At 51.2% G+C, this 12,020-nt stretch overlaps 1 protein-coding gene across 6 annotated transcripts in view; it reads right to left on the bottom strand.

Annotated features, from left to right (window-relative positions):
- RASGEF1A (RasGEF domain family member 1A) overlaps positions 1-11,614 on the bottom strand; it is an 82,837-nt gene extending 71,223 nt beyond the window's left edge. For 3 of the 6 annotated variants that reach the window (XM_079136838.1, XM_079136843.1, XM_079136842.1), the window contains exons 1-2: positions 11,413-11,613; positions 2,084-2,190 (exon numbers count right to left, since the gene is read on the bottom strand). Coding sequence is in view for 1 of the 6 variants with exons in the window: in XM_079136842.1 (XP_078992968.1) it covers positions 2,084-2,086 (3 nt within the window). In the remaining 5 variants the exon portion in view is untranslated. Of the gene's footprint in view, positions 1-2,083; positions 2,191-11,412 lie in introns of all 6 variants that reach the window. The other 3 variants (XM_079136840.1, XM_079136847.1, XM_079136845.1) reach the window with 2 other exon arrangements.
- Positions 11,615-12,020: the final 406 nt, after the last annotated feature.

The raw sequence follows: 12,020 nt of genomic DNA, 5'->3' as shown, positions 1-12,020 counted from the left end.
GAAAGGGAAAGAAGGGAGGGAAGGGAAGAGGCAAAGGAGAGAAAAAATGAGTACATGAACCAGGATGGGTAAAATCTTTACTGCTGAATCTCAGTAATGAATATGTGGGGGCTCGTAATTCTCTTTAATTTTCAGTACGTTTGAAATGTTTCAGAATAAAAGTTCAATTTAAAACATGGCACCAATACACAAATACACAAAGCAACGAAGCAAGGGGAAAGTCCAGAAATAGCCTCAAACACATATGGCAGCTTAGTGAATGGTAAAGGTGATACTTTGAATCCGTGAAGAAAAGGTATTTAATAAGTGGTACTGGACAAATGGGTAGCCATCTGGAAAAAAGTAAAATTGGAGTCCTACCAGATGGATCAAATATTCACATTTGAAAAATGAAATCATAAGTCTATAAGAAAAACACATGAGAATTGCTTTATAGTTTCAGGGTAGAGAAGGCTTTTCTGTTGATTTAATCCCCATGAAATTCTGATAGGCAACTATTTGTGACCCACAGAAACTAATATCAGAGAACTCACACCTATTGTGAATGTTACAAAACTCCAAAATCATTTTTTAAATGATAGGTAGGTCTGGATACCTAAATTTTAAAAATTCTGCATGGCAAAAATCCTAACACAACAATATGAAACAATAAATTGGAGAAAATACTTGCATCTTATCCTCAAAAGTATGTGTTTAATATACAAAGAGCTTCTATGAGTCAATAAGAAAATGACCAACACCCCAACAGAAATACTACATTAATAATATGAACACCTCAAAACAGATGGATCTTATACATAGAAAAAGATGCTCAATCTCATTCATCACAAGAGAAATGAAAACTAAAGTTGCAATAAGTGATGAGATTGGCAAGGGTAAGAAATAGAGAAACAGGCACCATATACATCAAAAACAAGTATAAATTAGTACTGCTTGGAGGACAATCTGGCAAAATCTATCAAAGTGGTAAATGCTCCTCCATTTTGCCCTGTTAAAAACAAAGAGCCCTATAATAGGGGTGGCAGGGTGGGGACAGAGAGAAGAATGGGGGAACTTTAGAAAAGGAGAGGGAGGGGGTATAAAAAATGGTGGAATGAGACAGACATCATTACCCTATGTACATGTATGATTACACGAATGGTATGAATCTGCATCGTGCACAACCATAGAAACAAAGTGATGTACCCCATTTGTGGACAACGAATCAAAATGCAGTCTGTAAAAAATTAAAAGATAAATTAAAAAAATTTAAAAAAACAGTGAGGCCACTCTACATGCACTGAAATAGGGGACTCCAAGATGCACCAACACAAAAAGTACACAGCTTGTGATATGGCCTCCACATGCACCAAAAGAATCCTATATTGCATGTGTGCACAGACCAGGAACTTCCAAAACATGTGACAACAGCCTCTGATAACGGTACCTGGAGCTGGCCTGGGGAAGAGAGGACATATACTCCCATAGGCACCCTTATTACTTTCTGAATGCTATTAAAATAAATTCAGTAATAGGATTTGTACACTAAGGAGGGGCAGAGGGCTCTGAGTTTCAGTTCTGGCATTGCCACTAATCTTCTTTGGGACCTTGGGGAAGTCTCTTCCCTTGCTTTCCCTATCTGAGGTGTCTTCAGGACATCCAGTCCTGCCTCTTGCAGCAGCTTCCCGTGGTGAGGCAGACAGAAGGCAGCCCTGTCACATTTCCATGGTAGCAGAAAAACTGAGAGGCAGGAAACTGAGGCCGATCCAGCTCTTCCACCTACTTCCTGAATGCTGAGCCATTTTCCTTTGGAATCCTCACATGGGAGATTCAAGGCTTCTTCACCAACCCTCTGGCTCTCCCTCTCATACCAATGGTTCTTGGACTCCAGTCCAGTCCAGACTCATTGCCCTAATACAGACAGAAGGAGGCCCCTGGTCTTCAGAAAAACAGCTTAATCCAAGAATCATGAACCTAAGACCAGTCATGTGCCCTGGGACCACCCATGCCAACCCAGACCCCATGACAACTCTCCTGGACCAATCCCCCTCCCTGCTCTTGGTGCTGCTGATGTCCCACTGACAGATAGCTTCCCCCCACTTACCATTTATTGAGCACTTACAACGTACCAGCCCCTGCACTGGGTGTTTAGTCCCTGGATGTTATTTCATTCTTCCAATTGTCCTAAGAAGTAAGGATTGATCCCATTTCCTAGATATGGAAACAGAGGTTTAGAAGCACAAAGTAGCTTGCCCAAGGCCTTACAAAATTTGATTGGCAGAATTAGGGCTGGAACCCAAGGGAATAATTCCAAAATTCACTTGTAGACCTGTTCCCTTCCATTCTAATCCCACCTGCTGAGTAGATCCAAGGGCACTGGCCTACTCCCTGCTGTGCTATCTAGGGATTCCTCTCCTGCAGCTAGCTGCTCTGCTCCCACAAACTCAGGGTGTGGGGGGCACACAGCCACAGGCACATAGGGACAAATGTCCAGGGCAGAAAGGAACAGAGTCACTCCCCTATGCATCTACATACATGCACACACACACACACAATGCATCCGCATAAGCCTGGTAGTTCTCCGGCAGAGCATTTCTCAGACTGAAATAAGAAAGGCATTTTTAAATGCCCTTACACCAGAATTATTCAGATATCCAAACAAAATGCTTCCCTTTCACCACCATCTATCTCCTCCTTACATTTATTTATTTATTTAGTACTGCAGATTGAACCCTCAAGTAGGCTAGGCAGTGTCCTACCACTGAGCTACATCCACAACACTTCGATTTTTTTATTTTAAGAAAGGGTCTCACTAAGTTGCCCAGGCTGGCTTGAATTTGCAGTTCCCCTGCCTCAACCACCCTAAAGCAGACTACAAGAGTTTCCCACCATGTCCAGCCACCTCAGAGTTACTGAGTTTACTGTGTTCCAGAAACTATGCCAAGTGCTTTATATGTAAGATTAACATCGTCACAGTTAATCTTCAAACCAGGGAACATAGCTATCCTCATCTCTATTTGTCACAGCAAACAGGTTCAGCGAGGTCAAAGAATTTACCCAAGCCACCTGCCTGGTTAGCAGCAGCCCTGCAGCTCCTGTGCAGCTTGGCCAGCCCCATCATAGCTGCACTGCGCCCCCTACTGGGGGAGTGTCCACTGCCAGGCTTAGGCCCTGACCAATAGGACATATCACTGCCGTTGTGCAGAAGGCAGGCCACAGAAGGCTGACGGGGCCCTACCACAAAGAAAGTCTTCTGTCCCTGCCTCCCACTCCACACACTGGGGTCAGGTGGAGGCTGATCGGTATGTGACAACAGAATGCCACCAGCAGACTGAGGTTGAAGGAACAGCGGCCAAGAGCCCTACAAAGGAAGCAGGTATACAGCAAAGGGCATGGGGTCTTAGCGCCCACCTAGGCTCAAGAGAGACAATGGGGGAGACAGTGCACCTTCCAGGTCCTACAGGACAGGACCAAAAGCCCTGAAGGCCCAGGTGAAAGAGGAGAAAGTCACAGAAAGGAGTACATGAGAGGGGTCTAAGGACAATTAGGAGGACTGGGGGTAGGTATACAGGAGAGAGGGACTTGAGAAAGGCCATGTGATCACCCCCAACAGATGTCAGAACCCAAATGCTTACTAAATTTTTAGGCAGCAAGAGTTCTGTGGAGGGAGGGGTCATGGGCACACTGGAATCAGTGAGACTGAGGTGTAGGAGGAATAGAGAGAGAAGAAGCTGCTAGAGGAACACAGCTCAAGGGGGACTGAACACTGAGGCTACAAGCCTCAGTGGAGGGGGAGGGGGCAGCCAAGGAAGGCAAGGCCAGCTACGATGAAGCAGGAAGTACAGGCGGACAGGAGGCAAGAGGACAGAATTCTTCCATGTTTGAACTCCCCTAGGAACACACAACAGCCTGGATCCAGGCAATAATATGTGGAGAGCTTGGTTCTTGGCCTTGACCCAGCTACTGAAGTACTGAGACTATCTGTGATATCCCCAGTGCATGTGCTCAGAGAGATGGGTAGGGACTCTGGGAGTCCGTGGCACAGATAAAAAAGGATCAGAGCACCAGTCCCGTATTAAATACCTGTAATCCAGTTATTCTGGAGGTTAAGGTAGGAGGATCACAAGTTCAAGGCTAGCCTGGGCAACTAGTGAGACCCTGTCTCAAAATATAAAAATAAAAAGGACTGGGGGTGTAACCCAGTGGTACGTGCCCCTGGGTTCACTCCCTGGTAACCAAAAACCAAAGGATGAGGGGAAGAGAAGACCTGTAAGGTGGCTGAGTGGGAACCCAAGGAGAGAAAGGGTTGGGGTGGGGAGCGGTGAGGGGTTCAAAAGCCAACCAAGGAGGCTGAGAAAATGAGGTATACGCCATCAGACGTGGAATGGCCTTTTCAAAGTCCCCAGCTGCATTTTGATTCAAGGACCAAGTTGCAGGGCACCCTACACTGCAGCTCCATGGATCTCAACCCCTTCCTACATGCAGGTTCCCAGTTCTCTCCTGGGGGAAGCACAAGGCCCTCCACAGTGAAGCTGAAGATGTGTCTCGGGTGGACTATCTCACACCATGACCCAAGCAGCAGCTCTTCCACAGGAGCCTCCGCATGCAGATTAGCCATGGAACTGAACTGAGACTCCAAGAACATCGCCCCAGGCTTTCCATCTCAGGGCCTGTTACTGGCTCAACTGCCTCTAAACCCTTCCCAGAGGCCCACTTCCTGGCCCTTTCCCACCACAGGACCCACGGAGGAGACAAGGGGACTTGTCCTCAGAGAACACAGGCTTCTTAGTCAGCAGGGAACTTGTCTGTTAAGTACAATAGTAGCACAAATTCCCTTCACTGTATTTGTATCAATTGAACCTAAGCTTTTTGTTCTTTTTCCGGTGATACTAGGGATTTAACCCAAGGCCCCTTTACCACTGAGCTACATCCCTAGTCCTTTTCAATTTTATTTTGAGACAGGGTCTCACTAAATTGCCAAGACTGGCCTCAAACACAATCCTCCTGCCTCGGTCTCCCAAGTTGCTGTGATTACAGGCGTGCAGCATGGTACCTGGTTCTAAAGTTAAGCAAGGTTTTTTTCTTTTCAATAATTTTTTATTATTTCTTTATCCATTTTTTTTTACATATCTTTTAAATTTTCTAAACATGACTTGATTTTGGAGTTGTTTTGTTACTAATTTCTTCCAAGACTGCTATATGATGGATTTTTCAGATTTTCAGATTTTCACCAATGTGCCCACTGTTGAGCTGGTGGTTCTATATGTGCCCTCAGGTACATCATCACTAGGGTGAGGTCAGTGGTGATGCCTGGGTTCCCTCCAGGTCTTGCTCATGTGGGAGTTTTCCAACCCACCCCTACTCCTGGAGATGATTCCCACAGCCCTGGCCAATCAGTGATCAGCTGGGACCTCTGGCCAACTCTGCCAGCATGGACCACTGTCAACTCCTCCTCCCAAGACCTTCAGTGTCCTCACTCTTCCACCAACACAAGTAGCAAAACAGGTAATTTGGCCCAGTACCTCACAACAGATCTGACAGTTCTGCCTTGGTTGGTGTGAGCCTAGCTACAAGAGACATGGAGGACAGAGTAAGGAGGGCTTGCAGGGGGCAGTGTTAGGCAGGACTGGGCTCTCTTAGGGCAGCCTTGATGTTCATCTTCTCCCAGGCTGGTCTTCCAGGGACTCTACTCCTTATCCACTACCGCTGGGAGAGACACCCACTATTAACAATAATCAAATGAATAACTGACACAGCCTCTTGCCTCCTCTGAGTAATTTACTCATGAAAGCATTGAAATACCCTTTAGAACTCCCCAAGCTGTTTCTGTTTCTCCAACCTGCTCCAACCCTAATCTCCCAGCTGATCTACCTGCCCAGCCTCACCTGGCCTCCCTCCCCCTCAGCTCTGAGGGCAGAGAGTTGGATCCCAACAGCCAGGCCAGCCCTTCTCATGAGCTCAGGGCTGCACTTACCTCATTTAATCCAGACCATGCCCCTAGAGAAGAACAGGCCCAGGGGACCTGTTCATAGCTCACAGCCAGGATGCGCTAGAGCACAGAATTAGTCTATGAGAAGCCCCAGGCAAGAGAAGTCTGGCCTCCAAGCCTAGGTTTCTACAGCAGCATACTGTAGCTTCTCACCCTGGGAAGCATCTGGAATCAGGGCTGAGCATGTCCCCCACACTCCAGGTAGGAAGCTTCATTTGTGGCTGGAAACCAGGCCACACCCCAATGGAATCCAGGCTCAGTGACATTCACATCGGATAGATATGGGCACCACAGGCCTGGAAAGTACTCCAGGCAGAAAGGGTAGGAAAGAATTCTCAAGATTTGGGTAGCTTTGGAGGGGATAAGGAGACAGGCTGTGCTGATGTATCCATCAGAGCACACATACCCTCTCCCAGCACCCTCAGCTTCTGGGTAAGCCAGCCTCCTCCATGGAAGCTACTCTTTGTTAACAGTGTTGTCATGGCAACTGGATCCAGGGAGAAGCTCTCTTCAAGGTAGAGTCTGAGGGTGACACTTGGAAAAACTGAAGTGGTGACAACAAGCAGGGTGCTGTCCTCCCAGCCCTGCCCCCCACTATTCTTTCCCACACTGGTCCAGTCACCAACATTTGCCCCAGAAACTCATCTGACCAAAAGCTCTTGGTCTGCACCCTTCTCCTCCCCCTAAAGCAGGGTGGAGTGCAGCAGCAAGTGGCTCCAGACAGAAGCCTCTGCCCTACCATGCAAAGCAGCACAGAGAATTCTGCATATATCCCACCAGCACAACCACCATCTTAGATCTGGGGTCTGTCTGAGACCTGGAGTAGACAGGTCCCCAGAGAATCACAGACAATAAACCTATGGCAACACCACAGAGGTCTCTGAAGATGATCTCCCTGCACATCACACCTGCACAGGAAACCCCTGAAGAACAGTGGAAATCAACTGTGGGGAAGAGGTCAAGACAGAGTCCTGTGTCAGGGAAAAGATCGAATGAGAAGGAGGCCATTGCAATTATCCAGGCCAGGATGGAAGTGGCAATAAGTAGGAAAGGTGGAGGAGAGGGTAGAAGAGAGGTCTAGGAAGCCAGACATGGTGGCACACACCTGTAATCCCAGCGGCTTGGAAGGCTGAAGCAGGAGGATCATGAGTTCAAAACAGTCTCAGTAACTTAGCAGATCCCTAAGCAACTTAGAGAGACCCTGTCTCTAAAATAAAATATAAAAAAAGGGCTGGAGATGTGGCTCAATGGTTAAGCACCCCTGGGTTCAATCCCTGGTACCAAAAGGAAAAAAGAAGAGAGGTCTACAGCAAGGCCAGACTGGCTGATGACTCAATACAAGGGTGACCTGGCACAGGGGGCAAGGGAGACTGTGGCTGCCTACCTGCTCAGATAGAGAGTCTCAGGCTGGCAAGGTTCAAAGGTATGATGACACCTATGGTCACCTGGGAGGCATCCAGCAGCACAGCACACATACTAAAGGAGCCCCCAGGTTCAGGATTGGGCTGAAAGGAGTTGGGATTAGTTCAGCATGGAGAACAGAAGCTGTGGCTAGGGAGTGGGTGTGGGCCCAGATCCTGAGAAACTGTGTCCCACAACAGGAGGAAGAGCTGTGGGAGGGCTATAGGAAGGCCAGAGAACTAGGGGACAGGTGGCATAGCCTGAGAGCAAGGACAGTGAAGTCCAGGGCATCTGAAGATGATCTCCCTGGACTGAGGGTGAATACCAGATTGGAGTGGGCTGGGAGAGTGGGAAGTGAGGATGTGGAGTGAGCAAGCAGAGAATATGTCTTCAAAGTCAGCATGCGCAGAGGAGGAGGGTGGGAGGGAGCTGAAGGAGACAAGATTTGTTGCTTTAAAGATGGAAGAAGCTTTACAAAAATAACTTCACGTCCGAGGCCAGTCACCTGTCAAATGGAGTGGTGTCATCCTACATGTGAGCAGATGGCCCAAGAGCTAGGCAAATAGAAAGGAGCAACCTGTGTGCCCAGTACTATGCCCTGGGGTTGGAGCCAACACCCCAGCCGCACAGAGCTCACAAGCTCATGTGAAGTACATACTCCAGGCTATTCTGCCCAGCCTCAAGCCTCCCTTCCTCAAGCTAGCACTGATCTCTGTTCTCTGAATTCACAAAGAATCACAGCCAGCTCATGAGGCCTCAGAGTCCCTGGGCAACACTGGGCAAAGACTGGCTCTGGCCCAAGGTTGTGCTCACATCCCAGCACTGACCAAGGGGGACTGAGAAATTTCTGTGTCACGTGAATGAGGTGGAGAGAGGCTGCTAGGGAAGGACCACAGAGGTTTGCCTGAAGTCATGCTTAAAGGTGCCCAGGTAATTCTTAGATGCCTTTGCAGAAAGAGCATCCAGACCCCTGAGGCTATCTGACTGTATCAGTATAGTTTCCCTCCCCTCTGTCATCCTCAGGCAATACAGCCACCAGCAGCATTCAGCCCCCACACCCACCACACCCACCCCACCCCACTGCCCCCACCCCCCTCTGCCATCCTGAGGTATCACAATGAAGTCTCTCACAGTACTCTCTTTATAGTGCCTAAGGCAACCACAGCCAGCCTGTCCCAGGACACAAATTCCAGAGGTTCAAAGTCTGAAAGGCCAGGAGTTTTTAGGACTTTCCCTCACATGGCTCTCATCTCATCATGCCTGCTGACCCTCTCAAACCCTGCTCTGGGGGTTGTTAGATGGAGCTTCCTGTTGTCCCCAGCTGAGGAGCATTCTACATGGGCTTATAGCACCAACCCACTCTGGACAATCCCTTGCATTCATTCTCTTACACATATCCACAACCACAGGATCTGCCCAGAAAGGGCTGAGAAAGACATAAGTCTAAAAAGAGGGCAGTGTATCCTCCCCAGACTCTCAAGGATCAAGGGGCCCTGCTGGTGACCAGTGCATGTCAGAGGCCCTTCTCCCATGGCCACTGCACCAGAAGATGCCACTTCAGTACCCCTGCCTACTCCCTCCCTTTCTCCCTCCCTCTACACATCACAGCCTTGCTAGGTAAACATTCATCCTTGGGGAGGGAGGTGGGTAAAGGAGGGCAAAGAACTGGAGAGGCAGCCTGGAATGGGTGGGAGTTACCGGAGGCAGAATTCTGTTCAGCATTTGGAAGCTCTGAGAGAAAAACAGCCAGAGCGACCAGGGCTGAAGCAGATGGCCCCGGGAAGAAAAGCAGGAGGAAGTGATGGAGGAGTCCCATCAGGGGGCAGCAAGAAGAGATTTGGGAGATGTTCTGACCCAGGTTTCCTTCCTCTTCCCTGGGACTCTGCCCCCAGCAGCCCAGGGCCCCTCCCCTGGGGTAGGGCCATGTAGACATAAGTATTCCACACCAGCCCACCCACCTAGCTTCCTGAGGCAGTATGTGGACTCAAAGCCCCCTGCGCTGCCTCAGCAGTGCAACTTCACTTGACCTATTTGAGAAATTTGGCTTCTGTGAAATACATGATTCTGGGGCTAAAAATCAAAACCAACCTAAGCTATTACAATGCTGCTCTTTGAGGCCATCATTCTACAGGTGGAGAGGCAGGCATGCTCAGGAGTTCTCAGACCGCACCTGCATAACCCATCTTTTACTTGCTCTCCCCTAGAGGACTCAGGGGTAGGGTAGGACTGGGGTCTGTTCCTCATCTGACCAGGCGGGACAGCCCCACCCCTACCACATGAAGGCAAGGCCCTCACATCAGTACCCAACACAAATGCAGTGGCAAGCATCATGCCTCCTTCTCCTCCTACCCTTCCTCCTCCTCTGCCTGCAGTTGCTAAGTTACACCAAAAAACCCTCTGCTCTGTGTGAACTGTTCCATTTCTACAATTTGCCAGGTGGAAGGGAGCCATCAGGCTGGCAGCTCGAAGATGCCTCCTAGAGAAAAACAAACTCACTGGCTAGCTTTCCGGCTGGGCCCACTGGCACACCTGGGGACACCTGCATGGGCTCCCAAACCAGGGGGGCCATATTTAAAAGTACCCAGCTTCCAAGCTTCACCATGGAACCTGCTGAATCTTTTCAACCCTGTAACACCCCTGCCTCAGGCTGACCACCATCAAGAGGGCTGTTGGGACACGACAATCCCATGATCCTAAGGATAAAAACTAGAGGGACAGAGAACCCACCCATGTGCTGCCAGGCCACCCAGCTGAGGTCCCCCACATCCTCCCACTTTGGATTTCTTCTTCTGGAGCTGGGGTCCTGAAACCTCCTGAAGGGAGGTTTCAAAGCAGTGTCACTGGATGTCACTGTGGAAATGCCTTCAGGGGTCATCAGATCCATCGTGTCATTCTGCTGACAGAGAAACAGTCTGGGAGGGGCCTGCAGCCCACCATGGTTCATAAGTCAAAACTTCCTAGTGCTTTGCTACTGCTTTGCTCTGGAGGACCCCTACCTGGGCAGAGAAGGGCCCAGACCCAGGACAAGCTTTGCTAGACAAGAAAGAATCCAGACCCAGGCAGGGGAGCCCAGGGGAAGGGGCAAACCATCACCTCCTTAAGATCCTGGACTCCTGGGGCAAGTGGCCATCTGAGTCCTTCCCTTTTCCTGACAGTGGAAGAATGACAGTGGCAGGGAGGGTGAACCAAAGGGGGATTCACGGCCCTGTGCAGGGAAAGCAGGAGCCCACCATCTCTCAGCCCCCAGGTGGTTCCCAAGAGACAAGGGCCTCCCCGTAAATACCACTAGCTTAGCGCTCAGTGACAGTTAGAAATGCAGGGTGCAGGAACCTGTCAGTGCATCTCTCCCCAAACAGGACTACCCCCGCCCCGCGTGTGTGCACGCGCTCACACACACACACACACACACACACATACACAAACCATAACCAGCAGCACCTGCCCCAGTCCCTGATCCCAAACAAGGCCCGGGGCAAAGAGCTCGGTCCTTCAAACGACCCTGACCCATGGGGAGAGGGAGCATCTCTCAAGACCAGGGCTCTCTTTCCTCCAATGCGGTGCTCACACCCAATTCCTCGCCAAACAGCGAGTGCGTGAGATGTCGCCGTGGGGCCCAGAACGCAGAAGAGCAAATGGAAACTTCCAACTGCGCAGCCCCAAGCTCCTTGGATTCCCCAGCCCCCTCCCCCACGCCAGGCCCGGGGCAGCGGACCTGCCAGCGGTGCCCACGCCCGTCTGCCGTGTTCTCCCGCCACGCCCGAACCGGACCTCCCCACGCCCTGCTGGAGCAGAGGGTGCAGGGGGTCCCAGCGCCGTCCAGCCTGGGGCTGAGTTCTCAGTAACTCCGCGCGCTAGGCTAGCGGTCGCCCTCCCCAGCGCGCGTCCCCTGACCCACGCCGGGAGCTAGCGCCCCGGCCCCACGACGGCCGCGCCAGGCGGGACCCCGGGCCCGCGCACGCCCCGCCCTGTCCGCGCCGGCAACCAGAGGGGACGACCCGCAGGAGGGCAGGAAGGAGGGACGAGGATCAGCGGCCGCTGCCTACCTCGGTCCGGGCCAGCGTCGCTCCCGCGCCGCCCTCGCGCCGCAGTCGGGCCCCGAGCAGCGCGCGGCCGGCGCCGGCGGCGGCTCATGCTCGGCGCCCGGGCCCGCGGCACCCGCCCACCCGCGGCCGCCCCCGCGCTGCGCCAGCTGCGGGCAGAGCAGCTCCCTCCGCAGCCGGCGCCGGGGAGCGCGAGCGAGCGCGGAGCGAGCACCGGGCACGGAGCAGGCGGGCGCGAGAGCGCGGGGAGCGGGCAGGCGCGGGGCGAGGAGAGGGAGGGTGCGGGGCGAAGGTGCAACTAGAGGAAGGGCGCGGGGAAGGGACACTGGCGAGAGAGGGCAGGCCAGGTTTTCATTTTCATTTGGCCATTTCCTTTATTGGGGGGGGAACCTTTGGGGACTCCAGGGACCTGTCAAAATTTTTTTCAGTGGCATTTGACAGTAAAAGCTTTTCTGTGGCCAAATTCTGGTCTCTGGAGTTATTCCCCTTCGTTATCAAAATCATTCTAAAAGGTTGGTTGGTGGGGTTTTTTTGTTGTTGTTGTTGTTGTTCCCATTGGACAGATGAGTAAACTAATGCTGAGGGAAATGAGGGAACCCTGCACAATCTCA

The sequence above is a fragment of the Sciurus vulgaris genome, assembly GCF_902686455.1.
Source record: "Sciurus vulgaris genome assembly, chromosome: 4".
NCBI lineage: Eukaryota > Metazoa > Chordata > Mammalia > Rodentia > Sciuridae > Sciurus > Sciurus vulgaris.
This window is presented reverse-complemented; position numbering and strand designations above follow the sequence as displayed.